Source organism: Fundulus heteroclitus, chromosome 21 (assembly GCF_011125445.2).
Source record: "Fundulus heteroclitus isolate FHET01 chromosome 21, MU-UCD_Fhet_4.1, whole genome shotgun sequence".
Lineage (NCBI taxonomy): Eukaryota > Metazoa > Chordata > Actinopteri > Cyprinodontiformes > Fundulidae > Fundulus > Fundulus heteroclitus.
This window is the reverse complement of record NC_046381.1, coordinates 22,387,649-22,412,487: the sequence shown is the minus strand read 5'-3', so window position 1 is coordinate 22,412,487 and position 24,839 is coordinate 22,387,649. Positions and strand designations below refer to the sequence as shown.

The following is a 24,839-nucleotide window of genomic DNA, read 5'->3' as shown; positions in this document are numbered from 1 at the left end:
CGGATTTTTTTGAACACCTCCTTTAGGACATGATAATGGGACAGTACTTTGGACAGATCAGGGTAAACCTCCTCTATATCATTCTCTGGATTGGGGAATGAGTGGGTTGCAAATAAGTAGGTCTCTGAGCAAGAAGGAGCCCAACCCAGAACTTCAACCCTCTGCCAGTCAATTTGGGGATTGCATTTCTTAAGCCAGGTGACTCCCAGAATGATAGAACTGTGGTGACTGGATTATCATAAATTAAATTTCCACTCTGTGATTATCTCCAATAGTCAGGTTTATCCTCTCAGTGATGAGGTGGGAGTGGTTGAGATGGTGTCTGTCCAGTTCTAGAACATTGTTTGGAGAAGGGCTTGGGATGAGTTTGATGCCCAAACTTCTGGCGAGTCCTTCATCCATGAATTCAGTGTCTGTTTCGGACTCAATGAAATCAGACAGTTGATGAGATAAAGATGACACAGTCAGAGTAACAGGCAAAGTCAAAGCAGGAGAATTGGAGGCCTTGGTTCGGCTCAGTAGAGCTCCCCCTTCTCAACTAAGCCTGATCTTTTAACAGACAGTTAGACACTCTGTTTCCCTTACCACCACAGTATAAACACAAGTTTAGCTGATGCCTGCGTAGTTGTTCCTCCTTGGAAAGTCTTGTTCTCCCCAGCTGCATTGGCTCTGGTTCAGGCCTTTTAACTGAATTGGATTGAGAAGGTGGCTTGAAGTATCGCTCCCTCTTACATTCCATCAAACAGAGGTCAATCCGTGTGGCCAGTTTCTCCAACTGTTTAAGGGATTGGGGATAATCTCGGGCAGCCAATTCATCTTTGATTTTGTAATTTAGACCTGACATAAAGATATCCATTAATGCCTCCTTGACTGTCTGCAGCCAATAAATGAAAATCAATAATGTAGTCAGAAACGGACCTATCTCCCTGTCTCAGAGAAAGGAGACCCCTAGTGGCCTCACAGCTTGGCAAAACAGGACTGAACACCCAAATAAACTCCTGAGAGAAGGCCTGATACAAGTGGCAAATGTTAGATCTATTTTGCCACTCGGAAGTGCCCCACAACTTAGCCTTGCCTGCTAACAACATTGGCCATTTTTTAACAATCAGTGGGATAAGCAGAAGGTTGCAACTCAAAATGGATCCCACATCGAGTTAGGAACGCTCAACACTGATCAGGATCGCCTCTGAAGAATTCAGCCGAGGATAACCGAGGCTCTCTAGTGGCTGGGGCAGTGACGTGAGCAGACGAATGCAGAAGTGGAGGACGTGAGCTGACGAATGCGGAAGTGGAGGAGCAGGTGGAGGCGGGCTACATAGATGGTTCAAAATTTCACGAACGGCAGACACCAACTAGGAAATGGATTTCTCCACGCCTGCATGCCACTGCTTGTCTGGTGATCGGTCCATTTTTGGCCAGATTATTCTGTAATGACTGGAAACAGAGGACCCAAAACTCAGCCAGACAAGATCAGATAGCATTAAAAAAACAGTTTATTGAGACGTAAACTGCTACACGTCGAGGGTTAATCACCAGCGTCTGGGACAAGAACCACTGGAAGTGGAGACAGCAGGTTAGTGACCAGAAAGAGGCTTCGGGGGATGTAACAGTCACTGAAACTTCGGTCACTAACCTTCTCACAATCGGAAAACAAGCTGGGAGGGTGAGTGATGGCTCCTATTAGAGGGGGACGTTGCTGGTGAAGCCCAATGCGATCTAGAGTCCGATCAGGGAAACTTGAAGGACCTTACTCCTGGGACTGGCAGGTAATCGGTAGTCAAAAAACAGGCGGAGGGTCAGAACCGTGATAGCAGAGTCAGGCAGGATGGTCACGAGGAATAACCAGAGTCCGAAGTCCGAGAGCAGATCCAGGGTCAGAGCCAGGAGATCAGAAATCCAGAGATCCGGGGTCAGAAACAGGGCAAAGAAGCAGGTCAGATATCCAGATGGCACAAACGGTCAAGTCTGACAGGGGTTAGACAGGCACAGAGAATGTGGAGGCAGAAACAGGTAGGCAGGCAGGATAAAGAACGCTGGATTAAATTTGGTTTGTAATAATCTAGCACTAGTGACTAGTCTGAGAGCTGGTTATATAGTCAGAAGTGCAGGTGGATCTGGTGAAGGCTGAGGAGAATGGGGCGGGGAGCTGCACAGTTGCGTCAAATGGTGAATCAGACAAGCACTAGTGCCAAGATCATGATAGTTCTGGGGTTTATTCACACATTTTACACTAAAACTGGTTCATCCGTGGAACACAGAACCTGTCTCCTTCCTGAACAGAATGACGTTTGTACATTGCCATGCTGTTTATACTTACATATATTTATTTGAACTGATGAATGTAGAACATTGTAGAGGTCCTCCTTCCTGTTATGTTGGCTGATTTCTTTGGATTTTTCTATGATATCTCACAAGGAAGCAGAGTGTTTGAGGGGTTGCCTTAGAATACATCTACAGGTGTACTTCCACTTTCACTTTTGCGTTGTGTGACCCAGTCATTGTTTGGGCTTTCCTAAATAGTTTTATGCCATAATATGCTTATTGTATGTTAACTTTTCCATTTTTAAAACATGATTTCAAAAATTATATTATTTATATCATCAAATGGAAATACTTGAGGTAAGCCTAACAGATATAAAACAAAATACTTTAGTCTTATTTATGTCAAACAGTGAAAAAAACATGTATTTTGTTATATATTTTCTATGTCATGTATGTACATATTTGGTTTGAACTGTATATTTAAATGTATATTATGTAAACATTTATGTAAAGTATATCCAACAAGCATGTTTGTTGTTCTTTTCAGGGCGCTACTGTGGTACTGAAATACCACATCCAGTGACATCCTTCAGCAACTCTTTGGTGGTCAATTTCATCTCTGATCATTCAGTCTCCAGAAGAGGGTTCAGAGCTATCTACTCAGCCTCCACCTCCAGTAAAGTGGAACACAATGTCCACAATCCTGGCACTCTTACAACTGATTGGTTCAGATGGATGATAATACAATGTTATGCTTTGTTACCAACATCTGAAATTATCCTTGTTTTTAATTGCTCAGGTTGTGGCGGGGATCTGGTAATGCAGAGTGGAGCATTTAACAGCCCTAACTATCCAGATGCTTATCCACCAAATATGGAATGTGTTTGGACCCTTAGGAGTTCACCAGGAAACCGTATACAAGTGTCATTTATGTGAGTTTAGAAATGTGGCGCATAATCTTGCTTCTTGGACAGTGTATCCTTCTGATGTGTGGAGGAAAACAAATTAAATATATTAGAAGACAATATTTAGTGTGTTGCCCTCACTAGCAAACCATCTCTTATGCTGGCTCAAAATTGATAACCGTCATCTTCACTACAGGCTGATACATTTCACACGTTACATTCTCTGTTGTTATCTAAAAGACATTAGGGTTGCAAAAACCTGTTTTGTTGTTGTTAAAGTTTAGCCTTAATGTGGGTAAATTTTTTTAGATTGAACTGAGAAAGAAGGGGGGTCTATTGTTGACTCATAATTGTGAGAAGCCTGAAGGAAAATATAACAATTTCTGGTGAAGAGTCTGTCAAATCTAAGCTTGCTTCCTAGTAGAGCTAGGTAGAGTAGCCAAAAGAATTACTCAGGTAAGAGTAGCACTACAACATATTTTAACTCAAGTAACATTAAAACAGTAGTCAGCCAAGAAATTACTCAAATAAGAGTAAGAAAGTATTCAGTAAGATAACAGCTGATGATGTAATATTTAAAATCATGTAATGCACAGTAATTCAAATGACAATATCTACTTTTTATTGTATGTTTATTTGACCTCCCAATGGCTCAATGAGCTCAGCAGACAGAAAATAACACTACAGTAACAATGGTGGTGTACAAAAAAGAAGCGTCACTTTATATTTGTCATAATATTTAGTCATAATATTTGAGTAATATTATGACTAAAGTAAAAAAAACTACAGTAAACTACTCCTAAAAGTATATATTGCTCAAAAAGCTACTCAAGAAATTGTAACTGAGTAAATACAACTAGTTACTACCCACCTCTGCTTCCTAGTGAGTGTAAATTGAAGGTTTCTAGGGATTAAAGAGGTATCATTTCAAAATTTGTGGGTCATATCTATTGTGGGAAATACAAGCTTTATCTCAATTCAATGTATTCATGCATGAAACTTTCCGTGAAAGTATTTTTTTTTGTATTTGTAGCCTAATTCAATGATAGACGTAAAGAGAATGGGAGCATAATATTCCATTTAAACACTTCAATGTAGTGAGCATCATGAAACTAGACAAAATGTTTTTAGTGTATTTTCTTTCTTTTAAAAAGTCCTAAAAAAATCACAGTAATGTCCCTGTGTAATATCTGCAGAGAAACTTAACTTAACATGCTCTTCCTTTAAAAACTGAGAGATTTCAGCTGTTGTTTACGTGTGTAGTATGTTTGCGTTCAGTAAAGACCATGTGTGTCTTTGTACTACTGTAAAACTCTACCACAAAATTGTAGATTCTGCAATTTATAAATCAGTTTTTACATTTTGAAGAGTACAAGATCCAACAATGATTTAAATGGAAATGAGCCAACTTATCATTTTGGTATGAGCTTTGGGATAGAAAAAGTATTTTCAAGATCTCTGCATGCTAAAAACATGTTTTTTTTCAGTATGTTTCACCTTCAAGGAGGCTGTCAAAACGACTACCTGGAAATCCGAGAAAGCAATTCAACTGGACCACTTGTTGGTCGCTTCTGTGGAAACTCACTGCCCTCCAATTACACATCTGTAACTGGCCACATCCTGTGGGTTAAATTTGTCTCAGATGGATCAGTGAGTGGGGCAGGATTTAGAGCCACCTTCTCACACTGTAAGTGTTTTATGTCAATAACTATGTGCTAGCTTTCCTTCTAAAAATGCCATACAGTTGTTCCTATTAATGTGCTACAGTGTCTTGAATGAATTGCCTAGGAAGATTAATTAGAATGTGACTAGGGAAATGGTCCTTCATGTTTTTTATAAACAGCATTTCACCAACTACATATTGCTCAAGTATGAGCCACCAGAATTGACAGACTCCTGGATAGGTTTTGAAATGTTTTCAGAAAGAATTGAGCAAAATCTGGTTCCCCTTCAATTTAAAAATAACATGTTTTACAAACATTTAAAATTTTCTTTGAATTGGACCAACGAGTTTGCATTGACTAGAAATAATGTTAATGTTAACTTAGTATCTGATCTGTGAATGTGTGGTGTTAGATGAAGATTAGGGTACTGAAATGGATGCTTTCAAACTTCAAGGACTTGGAGCCGGTAGGTGGCGCCTTGACATGTTGGTGCGTTGGTAGTTCTTGATGTCCAGGGCTGGGTGCCTGGGTGTGTACTGGCTCACTCCTGGCAGCTGCTTTGCAGTGCTGCTTGGGGGTGGTGTGCCCTTGGGCGTCGGGTCTCTGGGCCCATGCCTGGATCTGCCTTGGCATAGCTGGCTGCCGACGATGCCCGCAAGCTCACCGCTGCAGACCTCCGAGGTATCTGCACTGTGGCTGCTTTGGGGGTTTCCTGGGGCTCTCCTCTGCCATTCTTAGGGATGGAGGATGAAGCTATTCCTGTGTTGGTCCTTCTGGGGCTCCTGCGCTCTGGGGGCCTTTTGGATGTCTGGGTTCTGGTCTCTCTGGAGTCTGCCTCGGAGCTCTGGGGGGCGGTCCTTTGGCTCCTCACAACAACTATTGAGCATTTACTCATGGATGAACCTTACTTATACAAGGCAAGGCAAGGCAAATTTATTTATATAGCACAATTCAGTACAGAGACAATGCAAAGTGCTTTACATGATTAAAATATAGGAAAATAAAACAGAATAAAAGCAAGTAGGGATAGTGTAGAAACAAAATTTGAAAACAGTAAAACATTTTAACTTGAACATTCAAAGGCAATTCTAAACAAATGTGTTTTTAATCTCGATTTAAAGGAACTCAGGCTTTCAGCACTTTTACAGTTTTCTGGAAGTTTGTTCCAGATAAGTGGAGCATAGGAACTGAATGCTGCTTCTCCTTGTTTAGTTCTGGTTCTAGGTATGCAGAGCAGGCTGGAGCCAGAAGACCTGAGTGGTCTGGAGGGTTTATACGCTGATAACAAGTCTGTGATGTATTTAGGTGCTAAGCCATTCAGGGATTTATAGACTAACAGAAGTATTTTAAACTCTATTCTCTGAGATATAGGGAGCCAGTGTAAGGACTTTAGAACTGGGGTTATGTGCTCTACTTTCTTAGTCTTAGTGAGAATGCGGGCAGCAGCGTTCTGGATCAGCTGCAGCTGTCTGATCCACTTTTTAGGCAGACCTGTGAAAACACTGTTGCAGTAATCAATTCTACTAAAAATAAACGCATGGATTAGTTTTTCCAGATCCTGCTGAGACATTAGTCCTTTAATCCTGGAAATGTTCCTCAGGTGATAAAAAGCCAACCTTGTAATTGTCTTTAGATGCTTTTGAAGGTTCAGGTCTGAGTCCATCACTACACCCAGGTTTCGGGCCTGATTAGTGGTTTTTAGTTGAAGTGACTGAAGCTGTGTGCTAACTTTTGATCTCTCCTCTATTGGTCCAAAAATTATTACTTCTGTTTTGTTTTTATTCAACTGAAGAAAATTTTGGCACATCCACGTATTGATTTCTTCTAGGCATTTACTCAGTGCTTGAACTGGTTTATAGTCACCTGGTGACATGGTGATGTAAAGCTGTGTGTCGTCTGCATAGTTATGGTAGCTGATGTTGTTATTTTTTATTATCTGAGCTAGGGGGAGCATGTAGATATTGAAGAGGAGGGGACCCAGGATGGACCCTTGGGGAACCCCACATGTGATTTTTGTCGTCTGGGATGTAAAGTTACCTACTGATACAAAAAAGTCCCTGTCCTTTAAGTAGGATTTAAACCAATGGAGAGCTGTAGCAGAGAGGCCGACCCAGTTCTCCAGGCGCTCTAACAGAATGGAGTGATCGACAGTATCAAATGCTGCACTAAGGTCCAATAGTACCAGCACGGTGGTTCTTCCACAGTCTGTATTTATATGGATGTCATTGAACACCTTGATAAGGGCAGTCTCTGTACTGTGGTGAGCGCGGAAACCTGACTGGAATACGTCAAAGCGGCTGGTCGTTGTTAAGAAGGTGTTTAATTGTTGAAATACAGCTTTTTCAATAATCTTACTGATAAAGGGGAGGTTTGAGATGGGCCTGTAGTTCTGGAGTAGTAGTTTGTCTAAATTGTTCTTTTTCAGCAGTGGTTTGATAATTGCTGTTTTTAGGGACTGGGGGAAAACACCTGACAGAAGGGACGTGTTTATTATCTGGGTCAAATCAGACGCTATGACAGGTAAAACTTTTTTAAAGAAAGCTGTGGGTAGAACATCAAGGCAGCTGGAGGAGGAACTTAACTGCTGAATGATCTGCTCTAAGCTTTTGTGGTTTATTTCGCTGAAATTGGACATTTTGTCAGAAATAGTTCCAGCTGAATAAAGCATTGGTTCTGATGTTGATATGGTAGTACAAAGTGATCCTCTAATTTTTAGGATTTTTTTCAGTAAAGAAGTTAGCAAATTCATTGCAGGCCCTGGTGGAGTGGAGTTCGGAAGTCACGGACACAGGAGGATTTGTTAGCCTGTCAACTGTGGAAAATAAGACACGAGCATTATTAATGTTCTTGTTGATGATCTCTGAGAAGAAAGATTCCCTTGCATTTTTCAGTTGTAAGTTATATCTGTAAAGTCTCTCTTTATAGATGTCGTAGTGAACCTGGAGTCTGTTCTTTCTCCACCTGCGTTCAGCTTTCCGACATTCCCTTTTTTCACCTCTAACTGCTGGAGCATTTCTCCAAGGAGATTTTTACTTCCCGGAAAAAAACTTCACTTTGACTGGAGCAATGCAGTTAATGATGTCTGAGACTTTAGACTGAAAGTTATCTACTAGCTCATCTACTGAGTTGCAGCCCAAGGTTGAAGTATCAGAGTAAGCTTGAATAAAAGTTTCCGCGGCATTGTCCTTAAAGGTGCGTTTTCTTACGATGTCCCTTTGGCTAAATGAGTCACTGGAAATAATGCTTTCAAAGGTAACAGAGAAGTGATCAGATAGGGCAACATCCGTTACATTGACCTGTGAAATGTTTAGACCTTTAGTGATGATTAAGTCTAAAATATGTCCCTGTTTGTGTGTTGGCTGTTTAACGTGTTGACTTAAACCAAAGTTTCTAAGTGTGTGCACTTCTGTCTTCAGGGTTGTCAACGTGAAAGTTGAAGTCTCCCACAATAATTAAACAGTCATAATCAACACATATCACAGACAGGAGGTCACTAAAATCATTAAAAAAGTTTGATGTGGACTTAGGAGGCCTGTACACATTCAGAAACATAGTTCGTACCGGGCTCCTTACCTGGAGAGCCAAATGTTCAAAAGAGTCAAATTTTCCTAAAAACACCTTTTTACACTTTAGTGAATCATTAAACAATGTTGCTACTCCTCCACCTTTCCTTTGCTCTCACAAAGAAAATTGTAGTTTGGAGGTGTTGACTCCATCAGTATAGCTGCTTCAATAAATTCATGCAGCCATGTTTCTGTTAAAAACATTACATCAAGATTATTGTCAATAATGAAGTCATTAATTAAAAGGGATTTTCCTGACAGAGATCTAATATTTAATAAACCCAGTTTATATGACTTAGTGGTTGATGATGTCTCTGTGACAGGTTGCATCTGACAGTTTATGATTTTTAAGTATTTGTTCCTGTTTATCCTTTTGTTTTTCTTATTTCTGCCACGTATTATCACAGATATTCCATAATCTCCGGCGAAAGGCCCCGGCTGATGCTGGGAACTCTCATGTCTGATAAACGTGTGGCCAGGGGCCTATCTGTATCACAGCGAAGTAATTTGGAGTTCCTCAGTACCAGAGTGTTCTGTGATACGTGGAGGAGGAGGATCTGAGGCTCTGAGGCCTTTGGAGAATCCTGGTTTATTCACAGCAGAATGGCTATGTGGAGAGGATGTCATCTGTAGGCCAATCTTAAATACTTTGTTCATGTTATGAGAAAATTCCAGAAAAGGAACTTCTGGGCTTTGTGGAGAAGAAGGGGAGGCGGGTCCAGTCTGGACTGGTGTTTGTGAAGATGGAGGTTCTTGGTCCTCTCTTTGTCCTGCTGAGATCTGGGATGAATCGTCCTGTAGCTCTGACAACGCCTCATTCTGTGTCATCTTTCTGGCCATCTTTATCTTGGCTTGTTCGGGCTGCACTGGGCTTATCATTTGTTTTGGCACTGGATGTACTTTGTTTTGGAACAAAGCTGATGACGCATGGTTCACAGAATAGAAGATGTTTGAAATCAGCCGTTTTGCACCTGACCTATTTAGAGAGAAACGATCTCTGTTGAACAGATGTCTTCTTTCCCAAAATATGTTAAAGTTGTCTATGAAGGTTACAGTTGTTTCTTTGCATGTTTTTTCCAGCCATTTGTTAAGCATCAGAATTCTGGAAAAAATCTTGTCTCTGCAGTTAGCGGGTGCATGAGGCCCGCTAAGAAAAACCTTGACATTCAGGCCATCAACAAGTTTCAACAAACGAATGTAATCCTCTTTTAATACTTCTGATTTTCTTATATGGTTGACATCCTTCAGGGCTTCAGCTTGTATTATGAGGTTTTCCAAGGTCGGACGTTTTCTCAAGACCCTTGGAAGGTCTGTCTGAAGGATGTCTGTTAAATCAGACACCAGGCCACTGTTCAGATCGTTATAAATCAACACCTCTGTATTTTTCTTGTTACAGAAATGTTTAATCCCCCTTACAGAACCATTGCATAATATCAGGGTCCTTGGCCCTGTGGCATGTCTTTTCTCTGATGTCTTAGAACGAAAATCGTTGACATACCTCTGGTTTTTGTCCTCCTGGGTCACATTTTGGAGCGGAGCAAATCTGTTTAGTAACGGAATTCCAGCAAGAACAAACACCTCGAGTTGCTTGGCTCCAGATGCTTACAAATTTATTTCTATGCTGTTATTTTAGCTTTGGCTGTCACTTAATACATCTTGTATTAAGCAATATTTGCTACATATTTTTCAGTGACGTTGTCGAAGGTATTGGTCGTTTGTAACTGTGATACCTTTTTGGTTGGCTTTGTGTGCTATTTATATCTCTTTCTGCAGATGTAGAAACAGACTCAGAGGATGTTATCATGCACCATATTTTTCCAATGGTCTATTTTTATCACCTTTTCTCCCTTTTAATGATTTTCTTCATTTCTTTCTCTCCTTTTATTTCTCTTTTACTTTTCCATTTCTGTGTCCATTGAATTTGAAATAATGTCAAAATGATATCCAATAAAGTTTATTTTAAATATATATTAAGCAGAGCACTATAGTGAAAGCAGTAATGCTGCACTAGTGCACAAAAGTTATTTATTTTTTATTTATTTTTTTACGTGTCCTGTCTGGCAATGTAGCATTACGAATGGCTGTTTTATACCAAAGTGAACCCTACAGACCTGTAGGTGTTTGCGAGACTGCAAAAAAGGGCTGATGTACGCACACTTGAACTCACCACACGCACATCCTAGAGTTCCAGATCCAGGGTGCCTATACCCGGGAGGTGATCCACATTATCTGTATGGGGGGTCCTTTCCAAACTGAACATACCCCTCCAAACCTGACGACCACGAACCCACCCGAAGATGGGGCCAACACAATTCGTACGGGCCAGCCAACCATAGCCCAACCCATGAACACGGAGCCATTGCCTCTCCCACATGGAGGCTTCAATCCATGAGCCCCATACTCTATTCCCTGGGATTGGCAGTCCAGTCCCTGGCTAAGCGGCCCACTCCTCCTCCTGGCCTCAAACTCGGGATGGCAATAGGTGTGAAAAAGACCCCATGCCTGCCAAAGCCCGCTCAAATGTCAAACTGTTACATGTCAAACTGTACATACAGCGGAGTAGGGTCAAAATGTGAGGTGAGCAGAGAAACAAGAAAGTTTTCACTGAGGGTTTCCAGGGACAAGTTAAACTGAGGAGTGACAACATTAATATTAAGGACCACAATGAACGGAGTGGGTAGAACTGAAATATAACTTTATTATTTACAAACCATAAACCATGTCAGAAGGAAACAAAAGAAAAGGAAAAATGACACATCAGCTTTCTATATGCAGACAGGCATACTGTATTTAATAACCATAAATCGTATCTGCAGATTTATTATTAAGTGTATAAAGTTTTGTCACTAAAGAGTGTTTGGCCAAAAAGTTGTTCATGGCCCCTAATCAAACCACCATGTGCTGGAGGAGGAGAAGGGAGCACAAATAGACAATATCCTATAAAAACAAATCGACTGTGGTCTATAGTCAGCAGTATTGTGCTTTGAAGTTCTTATCTTCAGTCTCGCCCTGTGTAATGCAAAAACCTCCTCAAAGAGCCATAAATTTGAACTCACAGTGGATTATTTTATCCTTTAAAAAATATTCAAAACATTACTGCATATACAATAACACAAAAATGATTTGTTTTATTTAGTTTTATCTATATTTTTATCGAGAATGATTAATTTAGGTGAGGGACCAGGAAAAAAAGCATCCCAAAGACCCCTTATGATGAGTACGATAAATGGACGTAGTGTTCCCTCACCCAGATGCGGGTCGTCTGGGCGTTGGCATTGGCGTTCCGATCATTGGCTACAGAAGCTGGCTCTTGGGATGTCGAATGTCACCTCTCTGGTGGATAAGGAGCCGGAGGTAGTGCGCAAGGTTCAGAGGTTCCGGCTAGAGATAGTCAGACTTACCACGCATGGCTCTGGTTTTGGAACCAGTCTCCTTAAGCCCTCTTATGGCATTCTTCCACTCTGGAGTTGCCCCTGGTGAGAGGCGCCAAGCAGGAGTGGGCATACTTGTTGCCCCTCATCTTGGTGCCTGTACGTTGGGGTTTACCCCAGTGAACGAGAGGGTGGCCTCCCTCCGCATACGTGTGGGGGAACGGGTTCTGACTGTTGTTTGTGCTTATGTGCCGTGCTTTCGATTTTGTCAGTCGAGGACGTGGAAGACGTATACATGTTTGGATTCATGATACTTGGATTTCTGCTAATTGGATTCTGTGGATTTTTGATGTATCAGCAAATTCACTAAGGCGGTGAACAAGGAGACGCGTAAGTTGGAGGAGCAGAGCCGCAAGCTGGACGCTCTGCAACACAGACTGGCTACGGTGGTTGAATTCAAAGGGGGATGGGATAAAATCTGGATGTGAAACGCAGAAAAAAGCCCAACAAATTTGGAATATTGGATTCGCCACTTGGAGCCAGTAATGAAAGGACTTAAAGCTGACGGAAAAGTTGGTGCAGCTTGTTCTCAAAACAAATTTTGTATTTGGATTATGGTCCTGTGGGGGGTACTCCGGGAGTATGGAGTACCGGGCCCTTTAATATGAGCTGTTAGTTCTTTATATGACCGGTATCAGAGCCTGATTCGCTTTGCCGGCAGTAAGACGGACTCGTTTCCAGTGAGAGTTGGACTCCGCCAAGGTTGCCCTTTGTCACCGATTCAGTTCATAACTTTCATGGACCGAATTTCTAGGCACAGCCTCGGTGTTGAGGGGATCCGTTTTGGTGGCCTTAGGATTGCGTCTCTGCTATTTGCGGATGATGTGGTTTTATTGGCTTCATCGGGGCATGATCTATGGCTCTTACTGGAGCGGTTCGCAGCCGAGTGTGAAGCGGCCGGGATGAGGATCAGTGCCTGGTTGGGGAGGATGCATTGTCCTTAGTGGAGGAATTTAAGTATATTGGGGTCTTGTTCACGAATGAGGGGAAGATGTAGCGGGAGATCAATAGGTGGATTGGTGCTGCATCTGCTGTAAAGTAGGCACTGTACCGGTCAGTTGTGTTAAAGAGAGAGCTGATCCAAAAGGCAAAGCTACAATCCTACCCTAATCTATAGTCATGAGCTTTGGGTCATGACCGAAGGAACGAGATCCTGGATACAAGCCGCCCAAATGAGTTTTCTCCGTAGTTTGTCTGGGGGCTCCCTTAGAGATAAGGTGAGGAGCTCAGTCATCTGGGGAGGACTCAGAGTAGAGCCGCTGCTCCTCTACGTCGAGAGGAGCCAGTTGAGGTGGCTTGGGAATCTGGTTAGAATGCCACCTGGACGCCTCCGTGGTGAGGTGTTCTGGGCATGTCCCACCAGGAAGAGACCCCGAGGGAGACCCAGGACACGCTGGAGGGACTATGTTTCTCAGCTGGTCTGGGAACGCCTTGGGATTCCCCCAGAGGAGCTGGCCCAAGTGGCTGGGGAGAGGGACGTCTGGGCCTCCTTATTGAAGCTTCTACCCCCGCTACTCGACCCCAAAAAAAGCGGAAGTGGATGGATGGATGATTGATTTATGTTTTTAGTCTTTCTGGTTTCTTGTAGATTTGTGTTAATGTCACACAGTAGTGCTCACAGCGGCAAATCACACCACACTGAAGGCTGAAGGTGGAACTAAAGTCACCCTCAGGAGGTTACTCGATATAACCACCTTCTGGTTATATCAAGTTTGTAGAAAACCAGCAGCAGTACAGTAAAGCATAGCATTGTAGAGCAGGAGGAGTACGGTAGGGCCAGTGGAAAAGGAGTTTTGGTGTACTGGTTTTATTTTACTGGAAAGTTTGTCTTTAAGGTTTGTAGAGCGTCTTTCATATGGAGGTATAATTGAATCAAAAGTATTTGTGCATTGTAACTGTGAATTTGATGTCACAGGGAGAAATGCCATAAGAAATTTGTAATTGTAGATTTTTCCTCTATCTTTCACGATTACAAAAAATATTACACCTCTTTAGATTCTCAAGTAACAGTACACAAATTATGTTCTGTGAGACACGCATCAGAAACCTTTTATATTCTCAGTTTTGCCCCAATTGAACCAAAACAGTTTGGACAAAACTATGTTTGCACTGGAACTTTGGAGTTTTCTAAGACTCAGTCAGTCTTCACCAACCAGAAATACAGACACTGCCATGTTACATTCGAGGTACACAGCCCATGTAGACTGGTTGTTGCATGCTAGTCAGTCAGCACATGTTAAGGATAAAGAAAGCACTGTTTGTCCTAAGTAGCTTTTCTAAATGATTGGTGTTGGGCTTCTGGACAAGTGAGGCAAACCTCTGCTGTTGATGTTTTATTACCATAAGATGATGTTATCGTGTTGGGAGCATGACCACAGCTGTCCTCCAGGTGAGTGTGTTTGGTGTTTTTAAAGATTACTTTGGATATAATGTATTTAATGGGATTAGTCATTACAATTGCTAATATATATCACTGGATTGGACATCACTGATTAGCCACTATAGACAGTGATGTGTGTACGCAAGTGCCATCGCTAAGCACTGAGTCATGTCAACAAAACCACACTGTTCAGATGCCAGTATTAATCTGTCACAAAACACGGTCATAGCTCCCCGATTTCTTATCCGAGTTCTATAAAATTTGGCTTAAATTAAAAAAAGGAAACTGCCGATGTTATGATGCATAGAAATATGTACTCTCTCTAAACAAAAATCCAAGGCATTTCCCAACGCTCCTAGCTTGGCCGCAGGCTGTTCTTACCAAAATGTAAAAGACTATTGTATTCAGCAAGTGTGTAAATTTGGGATTTTAAATCTCCCTCCAGGATGTCGTAGTGTAGGCAGTAAGTGTCGGGAGATTGGTTGAAGCTCCCAGATAAGATCTGAGTCCAGTCTCTTTATTTAATGTTTTGTTGTTAAGCAAACCCAGAAGGCTTGTGTGTACCTGTATACACTGCTTGTTTTTCCTAGAATTTTTTACAAATCACATTTCATGTAATTATATCTCAATTCATGGCAAACTGTCAAAGCAACATGCCATTCGGCTCATAGAACTTTATTAGGCTTTTAAAATAACCAATTTTGTGTAATGCTGATGTTGCAGCTGCCCAGACTCATAGCAATGGTAACTGTTTGTGAAGCTATAATCCAATCCAGTAAGATATATCAATGATTACAATAATACACGTAAAGCAATGTTTACTTGACAGAAGTATTTGGAAGTGTAGGTATTGCTAGACAGAATTTTGGATCTTTGTCTATGGTTTTCCTCTCTAACTCCAGCAAAAAGGCTTAAATTGGCAGCAACCAGACTTTTGCTCAGTTTTTCTGAAAACATTTGACACCTATCCAGGAGTCTTTGTCAATTCTGCCGGCTCACACTTGACTAACCTGTAGTTGGAGCACTGCTGTTTTTAAGCACATGGAGCCCCATCCTCTTAGGTGCATTCCAAATCAGATGCAAATCCATGACCTGCCCATCACTGTCCTGGGTCGTTAGAGGCTATGGCTTGGTGAAAGTGGGGTACTTGATCACCTGAATCCTGAAGAGACTACTTATGTAATCTCTTTGGGATGTTTTGGAGTTTCATTTTGAAGCCACAAACAGATGGCCAGAACTTCTCCTCCAGCATTTGGATTTTTGGTAGACCACCATATTTTACTGTTCGTATGATATTCTTTTTCTGAAATGCAGTGTTACTTTTACGGCAGATGTAATGGGACAGGCACCCAAAAAAGTTCAGCTTTTTTCTCATCACACCACAGAATATTTTCCCAGAATTCTTGGGGATCATCAAGATGTGTTCTGGAAAAATTGAGACAAACCTTAATGCTATTTTTGCTCAGTAGTCGTTTTAGTCTTGGACCTCTACCATACGGGCCATTTTAGCCCAGAGTCTTTCTGATGGTGGAGGCATGAACTCTGACCTTAGCTAAGGCAAGTAAGGCCTGCAGTTCTTGGCATGTTATTGTGGGGTTTTTGTGGCCTCTTGGATGGGCCATCTCAGTGTTCTCGGGGTAATTTTTTTCAGCCAGCCACTCCTGGGAAGGTTTATCTCTGTTCCATGATTTTAGCATGGGTTGATAATAGCTCTCAATGTGGCTTGTGTATTGCACAAATCGGACCCAGGATTCAACCACAACAGATCAGTGACATTTAAACAGGCTTTATTGGAATGGAAAAACAAGCGCGGGCTCTTGGGACGCGCGGGCTCTTGGGACGCGCAGCTCGCGCTTATGAGCTATAAACCCCTGGAGACATAGAGACAGGTTAGTGACCAGCAATGGCAGGCGAGACAATGTGAGACAAGCTGGGTCACTAACCTGACTGAGAGGAGAACCAGGGTGCAGAGAGCCGACTTGAAACAGGCAACCTGGTTCGGGAGCGGAGGTCTGTCTGCGGGCTGGCGGGGCTAAAGCCGTTGACCGGCCAACAGATAGGCAGATAGATAGTGCGGGGCTTTCCAGGGGCGTTATCCAGGGGAGGTCTGGGTTTGGTAACAGAGAGGCCTAATGTCCAGCGGCAGTACATAGGGTCAATCCAAAAGTCCAGTCCAGGTCCAGTAACTGATGGGCTCAGAGAATCTCAGGGATTAGACCGGTTCCAGTACTCACAGACAGGCAGGGTCAGGGACACAGGCAGGCAATCCACGGTTGGCAGGTCCAGGGCTTCAGAGACTGACAGGACAGGTCCCAGGCAGGCAAACAGAATCGGGACGGGATCAGAGAGGCTCAGAAACAGAAGGCAGATCATGGCCGGGCAACAGACTGGCAGACGTGCTTGAAGGTTCTCACCGTAAGGCTTGAGACGATATGAAACTGGTAGCTGATCTGCACGGGAATTACATCGAGGTGAAAACAGGTGGAACCAGTGAGAGCTAATTCCAGGCAGGGTGGAGTTGAGCAGGTGTGCTGAATTGTGGATCAGATCAGTACCAGTGCCGAGATTGTTACAGTTTGCTGGACTTTAAAGCTCTAGAAATGGCTTTGCAACCCTTTCCATACTGAAATATCTCAATTACTTTCTCTCTCATTTGTTTCTGAACTTTTCTTTTTTCTTTTTTTGAAGCTCGGGATGATGTCTAGAGGTTCTATTTAAATGATTTCTTGATTGAAAACAGATTTGGCAGTAATCAGGCCTGGGTGTAGCTATAGAATGTTACCTTAGATGTGATAAACCACAGTTAAGTTTTAACTGGTGATAACTCTTTCACATAGGGCCATGTAGGTTTGGATTTTTTCTCCCATAATAATTAAAACCTTAATTTAGAAAGTACACTTGTGCTGTCTTTGACTAATATTTCTTTGATGTTCTGAAACACTTAAGTGTGATAAATGTCACACAATCAGGAAAGGAGTACGTGTTTGCTGTAGGAATTAAATCTTGAGGGAATAGCAATGGGATGGATGAATATGGATTTTATGTCTTTATGTGGCTGTACATTTTGGCTAATTTCCTTCCTCAAAGATCCAATACTGACCTGTTTTGAATTCTGTGGCAGAAGTCAGCAGACTATTATTTCAAATGTTCTGATACTTCAAATAGTTGATGATGGCATGCACTCTAACAATAATAGTAAAACTTTCAGCCAGAATGTATAAAAGCTAATACTATTCTGATTACAACCAAAGTTTCCTAGCATCATAACATTGCAAAATCACAGATAGTCCAAATGGGATGTACTGCAAAGCTAACCTTTTAATATGTCACTGTTCTTCAGTGTATGGGGTTGATTTGGTGGGAGAATCAGGTCAGATTGCATCCCCACTGTATCCCAGGACATATCCCAACAATGCCAACTACCGTTGGACCATAACAGTGGAAGGAGGTAGCTACATTCAAATCATATTCTTGGACATGGACATAGAGGACCTCTATAACTGCAACTATGACCAGCTGAAAGTAAGATGCTATCTCCTGTATTATTATTTTTTATTGTAGCACCAGACTATAGTAATATTAATTAAGAATACTGTATTACATTAAAATTATACATTGAAAAGTAGCTGGTGATGACACTTGTGCAACATATTGTGAGCTGACTAAATCACATTTACACTGTAATGCTGGTCTCTTACCACCATTCAGACCCATGTCATGTCAATATTGCATATTTGACAAATTTAAAGTAATTCATTCAATTTGATTACCCCAAAACTGTTCATGTTGCTCTAGGTTTGGCCCAATTCTATTATTTCTTGCCTAAAGGGTTCCCGTCCCTTAAATTTAGCAAAATTTGACATTTTGTATTCATACACTTTTAATGTAAAACTGAGATGCCCCTGAGTTAGATATTAGTTAACAGCTAATGAGATGGAAAAGATGAGATTTTCGGCGCAGGCTGTGTGAAATAATATTTGCACAGTTGGGTGTCCTAAATCTGTGTTTCTTTACAGATATTTGATGGCCCAGATGTGTATTCCTACCTTCTTGGGACATTCTGTGGTTTGAACTTGCCAACTACCCTTAGAAGTTCAGGAAGCACTGTCACCTTGCACTTCCAATCAGATTCAGTGGTGGGAGGACGGGGCTTCCTAGTGGACTGGACAGCTGTGCGAGACTCTGGACCACCACCTACTATTGCACCAGGTCAGACAAAGGAATTATTCCCAGTTTGGCCATTTATTTTCCTGTAGGTCTTTTTTTCAGGGCAAGGTTAGTTCTTTTGTATTTTTATAAAATGTTAATTGATTCACATATGAACTGGTAACCTATCTACTGTGTATTCTGCCTCTCAGCCGTTGACTGCTGGAGAGAGATTAATCCATCTTGTACCAGATTGGTACAGAACAGTTACAGTACAGTTAGATTCAATAAAGTAGAATATTATTGAAAAGTTCCCTATTTCAATTCACAATGTGAGACAGATTTTATATACACTAATAACATTGTCTGTACATATATATATATATATATATATATATATATATATATATATATATATATATATATATATATATATATATATATATATAGCATATATTTTTAGGCTTGTTTCTGAAAGTGAAATTGCTTATTTGGGCTCTAAAATAAGTGACGATAAACACAAGTTATTAAGAGACCTGCTTGCACTACAGACATAACCTGAGAATAACCAGCTGAAATATCCCTCCGCCTCGTCACGTGCTGAAGTGCATCCTCCTCTAGACTGACATAGGCGCCGACGGGAGTAAAGGCAGAGGGAGCAACTCTGTCCATATTTGTTTCTGAAGATGAGTTTTTACATTACAGAAACCAAACCCATAAACCATACTTTAATGGCTTCTTAATTTGTTGTCTTTGTATTTGACAAACTAAGGCTGAATCACATTGCCAAACGAAGTACCCTGGAGTTACAGTGTCAGTTCTCTTTCAAGGGTGTTAAGCTCCAGCCCCAGTTGCAAGCAAAGTGTAAGAGTCTGGATTTAAACCCTTTTCCAGGGTTTTAATCATGCATGAACGTGAATATAAACAGCACACAAAAATATACAAAGAAATGATTGTTGTTGGTGTGAAAGCTCAGAATTAGATGTGTGTAAGAGAGATAAAGAAATGAACAATAAAACTTTTTGGCATGAAAGCAGGTATTTATTTACACATTTGATTACACATTGTGGAAACATCAGGGTGTTATGATTAGGTATTTAGCCATTATTGGCAAGAGTTTAACATTTTAAAAGTGCTTGAAAAATAACAAATAAAACAAATTTTTGTGCAAGCATGTTTTTATCAGGGCTTTGAACCGGTTCAAGGAACGAAAACGAAAACCGGGAACATTTTGTATTTTACAGGGAACAGAAACGAAACCGGAAATGTTATTATTTTTTATGTTCTGGAACTGGAACACTTATTTAAAAATAATGGGAACCGGTTAATAAGTTTTCGTTGCCTAATTAACTAAAAAAAAGTAATTATTTTCCTGCGCACGTTTAACCTGACTCCGGCAGCTGTATGTCGCTCCGCCTAGCTTCACTCACATACATCTGGGAAATCGCCCATAGCGGTGATTTCTCCAACCAATTTTATTGTCTGGCAAATCAGGACGCAGGGCTGGAGTTTCATAGATGTGACGTAGTGGAGATTTAGTGGAGAGCGTTAACATTGATGCTGCTATTTCTTCCGTGTTGTCCAATCCACTGCATGAAAAGTGAGATTTTCGTCCCCGTAAACTACCGCAGATCTCCCTAATTTTCGGCAGTTAACGACAATTTGCAACCCGTGCTTGTCGCCGTTTTCAGTGCCACAAATTGTCGGAACCGGACTCTGACGTATGTGGAGAGCGATCAGCTGCACTAATGGCCCTAATTAGCATATGAATGCAGCGAACCCGCGCGGCTGGCCAGGTCTGGCTTGAATAACCTACTCAGTATTGGCTGAAACCACTATTTTTAAATAAGTAATATATATATATATATATATATATATATATATATATATATAAAATCATGTTATCTTATGTAGGCTACTACACTATCATTAGGCTACCTTCAAGGACATGAATGAATTTATACAGGAAATTAACATTTGCCAGGAAGATGTTTATGCAAAGAAAGAGCTTTATTAAAAAAACACACACACACACACAACTATATACAACGCGAGAATCTTCCCACACATGCGTATCCAAAAAACTACAACTCCGTGAACTGTCCGTTTGCCTCCTCGGGTTTGTAGGCAACTGCTGGCGGCGTTCTTTCTGAGGGAGGTCCGATGTGCAGACGCCTGCTGTGCATGGCTTTGTACTTCGGCGTCGCCTCTAACCGGGACTGCAGCTTCACACAGAGTTCAGAGAGATCCGGCCTACGAAATGACGGCGGTACAATCCATCCAGAGACCCCGCCAACGACGCCATCTTCCTCGTCAGACATGAGGTCGACGGTGGCGGACATCCAGAGTTCCACTTCCTCATCAGCTAGCACGCTCTGCCTCGATTCCTGCAGCTGTAAAAAACAAAACAATGAATCAGTATTATGCGATGGGATGCACTGCGTATGGACACAACACATCTATCAATGCACCTGAAAAATAGTCACCAAATAAAGTCTTACCCTCTTTCTTCTCGCTCGACTCCGAGCTGAATTCTTGGCAGCTTCCGCCCGCATTGAGTTCTCTGGCTGCGTATATCTGAAGCTCCTGCGTACCGTCTCGTAATACGTCTTACAGGCGGCTGGAAAACAAATGAGAGTGGTATGAATAAAAACCAAACGCAAGTCACAGTAACATTAAAAACAAGGGAGAAACAGTAAAACAAGTCCCTTACACACAATGTCGTCTTTATCAATATAGTGTAAATCGAGGCTTGCAGTTATTGCTCCGAGCAGATAGGAGGTAACTGCCTCATTATGAGGCGTGCTTAGTCTGTGAAAACAAAATGTACAGTTATGATCGGTATCTATCCGTATCTATTTCCTTTTATCGCAGAATGAAAGCATATTCTTTAAATCTTACCCTTGCGCCGGTTCATAGCGCCTGCAATTTGTCTCCGAGTTGTGAAGACGGCGTACTGTAAATCACAAAAGATACACCCTTAGCTTTGGGTTATGGCTAGGCTACTTTTAGCTTAGCTAGCAGTCAAATATATTCTTACCTTTTGTGCATCCGTCTTCTCTTGATGGAGTTAGTCTCTCCCGCACAGTTCTTCGACTGCAGAGCCGCCATCTTGTCCTCTATGGACAGCAACCTGGAGTTTACCGAATTCTGCAGTTGAGTGAACCTCTCATTCATGTCGGCAGTATGTTGAGTAAGCTGACGAGACAGTCCACTGATAGCAATCAGCAGTTTCTTCTCGTCAGTCTGCGGACTGGCTGAAAGTTGTGGATCGCGTCCAAGAGGAGTTGAACGCGAGACGTTGTCCGGCATACCAGTAAAATCCAAACACAGTAAAGTCGTCTTCTTCTTCTTCTTCTTCTTCTTTAGGATTTAACGACAGCTTGCATCAATAGTTGTTGCATTACTGCCATCTATTGGATCCTAATATATATCCTTCAAATCCTTATGATCCCAGAATAAAAAAAAAACGAAAAATCTTTGTACATCCCTTTTCTATACTTAATAATGCAGATAATGAATCACTACAAATTATTATTTTATTTATATTTGTATCCTCCACCCATTCTAAAGCTAATAATATAGCACATAATTCTACCGCATATATACTAAAATAATTAGATGTTCTTTTTGAAATATTAATTTTTAATTCAGGAATCACTACAGCTACACTAGTTGCTTCATTTTTTGGATTTTTCGAACCATCAGTATAAATTTGCAAATTATCATTATATTTAATCTGTATTTGATTGTAAAATTCTTGGCAGATATCTATTATATTTCTTGTCTTAATATTTAATAATGATCTATCTATATTAATATATTTCCATATCCATGTAGGTCTCAAAGCCCACAATACTGTTGGACTGAATTCTTTGTTATATACATTAAATGTTTTTGCTCTATCATCCCCAATCCATCCAAAACTATTAAATTGACCCTTTCGTCTTTCCCAACAACTTTCTAATACTTTCATAACTGGATGATCTTCATTATGTCCTTTTAAATTTATCCAGTAATTAACCATTATCTGTTGCCTTCTGATACATAATGGCATTTCTCCTGATTCTATTTGTAAAGCACATACTGGAGTTGATTTAACTGCCCCTAAACAAATTCTCAATGCTCTAGCTTGAATAACGTAAATTTTTTTTAACCTACTTAGCCGCTGAACCATATACCACACTCCCATAATCTATTCTTGACCTAATTAGTGACACATACACATTTTTATGCGATTCAAAACTTGCACCCCATGTTAACCCTGCTTTCATTTGAGCGTTTTAATGGAATACTGGGAAAGTTTAATCACAACAATAGGACAATTGAAGTCCAGATTATGAGGCAATTTCAGCAGAGCCAACAGCTTCATATGCCATGGACATGTGAATATGGTGCAGAATTTGCCAGTATTTTAGGAAGACAAATGGTTGGGACTTTGTCATGCAATGACACAGCTGATATGCTTTATGTGAAGCACAGTGTTTTGGTGTCAGCAGAACGAAAGCCAATAGAAGTTTGGGGCTTGCAGGGAACAGACACGTCATACCCAGCATAATTTCTGCCAGTTGAGCGCATTGCTGGGAGATGTGTAGTTAATACATCCTCTGTGCATTTAAGTAAGACCAAAAAAAAGGTCACTGTAGTCATGCCACTATGCACAGTAGTTGAGCTCTAGGAGACTGATCTCTGCAGACCTCTCATTCTGATTCTAATGTTTGCATGGAATGCACATTTTACCTTGCTGATTCTGATTCACATTTTACCAACTGATTCTGATTAAAACAAATTTTTGAAATAAATTATTTTGTGTATTTTTTTTACATAACATTTTCCATTGCTAATGGCATACACAGTAATCTAGCATACTTTAATTAAATAAATCAATTCAAGGTAAAATGTAAGAGTCTATATTAAGGTTATATAGAGCCTGATCTATTTGTACCAGAGATTTTCTTACCTTTTAGAGAAATGTCACTTGGGGTAAAACTCCCCCTGCAACCCTGATTTACATTTGTTTAGCTCACAGCATTTTCATTTACATGTTAAAGCCTCCCCTAGAATTAGGAGGAGGGGGGTCATGGGGGGACAACTCCCAAGGTAGGCCCACGTCAATTTCTGACAATTCACGGCAGTTTTCGGTGTTGCCTGCAAATTGCCGTGAACAGCCGTTAACCTGAACTTCCACGACAATCTACAGTGCCGCATAGTGACGAAAATCTCACTTTTCATGCAGTGATCTACCTAATATTGTTTCAGAGAACGCCTCTGAAGGCTTATGTTGGTGGAAACGATGTTTTCGCCCTTCTCCCGACCGGATTTGGCAAGTTTTGTTTTCCGGGGCGCGTCCGCAGCGGACATCTTGTCGGTTAGCGGTTAGTGCAAACCATATTACGAGGCCTTTAGTCCTCGATGTGGTCGGCCCGGGATCGACTCCGACCCGCGGCTCTTTGCCGCCTGTCTTCCCCCCTCTTCCTGTCAGCTCACTGTCAATAAAACGCGTGCCACTAGAGCCGCAAACACATAAAAAAAAGGGTTTTTTTCCTGCGTCGCTCTCACAGTGTCACGGGTTGGCTTCGGTGTGAGTGGTTGAAATAGCACGTCAATAAAGATGACAGACAAGTGGCTTATCCAATCATATGCAAGGATTTTTGATAAGGCAATTCCTATGGAGGTGTCCCAGATATATGTGAGTGAAGCTAGGCGGAGCGACATACAGCTGGTGGAGTCAGGTTAGCGCACGTTACCATGACGGCTGAGGTTCACTTCCTGTGTGACATCACATCACACATTTGCTTATTGAATGGAGAGAGAGCGGTGTCTCCACTAGAGCTACACCTCTTAAATAAGAGGTAAATTACGATCCATCGTTAAGTAAAACGCTCATTCCAAACACAATATCAATAGCTATATTTGTCAAACAATAGGAACGCAATTTACCGTTCCGAGAACAGTATTTTTTTGTTCTAACCTGTTCGGAAACGTCAATTTATTGGTGGAACTCATAACCGGAAACGTTATAATTCCGTTTCTGTTCGGAATGAACCGATTATTATTATTAGTGTCATTTATTGCAAAATTACATATTAAAATGCCTAAATAGGCCTTTACTCTTTCAGAAATAAAAAGATAAAATATGCGATTAATATTGAGTTAACTATGGTAATGATTAATGCGATTAATATTGAGTTAACCAGGGAGTGATGGCCTAGTGGTTAGAGTGTTGAGCTTGGGTCCCAGAGGTTCTGAGTTCAACTCCCACTGACTACCGTTCTCGGTTTCCCTGAGCAAGACCCTTAACCCCAGATTGCTCCCTGGGCGCCCCACAGTGGCAGCCCACTGCTCCCCAAGGGGATGGGATAAATGCATAGGTGAATTTCTCCATTGTGAGATCAATAAAGTTTCAATTACAATTATATTATAAATTATATTATTATTGACATTGACAAAAATTTTTAACCGTTTGAGAGCCATATTATATATCTATA

General features: G+C 41.2%; 1 protein-coding gene and 1 long non-coding RNA gene across 2 annotated transcripts in view; one reads left to right on the top strand and one right to left on the bottom strand.

Annotated features, from left to right (window-relative positions):
• cubn (cubilin (intrinsic factor-cobalamin receptor)) overlaps window positions 1–24,839 on the top strand; it is a 350,345-nt gene that overhangs the window by 205,885 nt on the left and 119,621 nt on the right. The window contains exons 35-39 of the mRNA XM_036125467.1: window positions 2,810–2,938; window positions 3,062–3,194; window positions 4,655–4,854; window positions 17,546–17,727; window positions 18,222–18,414. Coding sequence (XP_035981360.1) covers window positions 2,810–2,938; window positions 3,062–3,194; window positions 4,655–4,854; window positions 17,546–17,727; window positions 18,222–18,414 — 837 coding nt within the window. The remainder of the gene's footprint in view (window positions 1–2,809; window positions 2,939–3,061; window positions 3,195–4,654; window positions 4,855–17,545; window positions 17,728–18,221; window positions 18,415–24,839) is intronic.
• Window positions 20,638–21,362, bottom strand: LOC105923082. Its single transcript, XR_004927456.1, has 4 exons — window positions 21,253–21,362; window positions 21,065–21,162; window positions 20,853–20,971; window positions 20,638–20,744 (listed from the first exon to the last, which is right to left on the bottom strand). It is a non-coding gene; the product is annotated as an uncharacterized LOC105923082 (long non-coding RNA).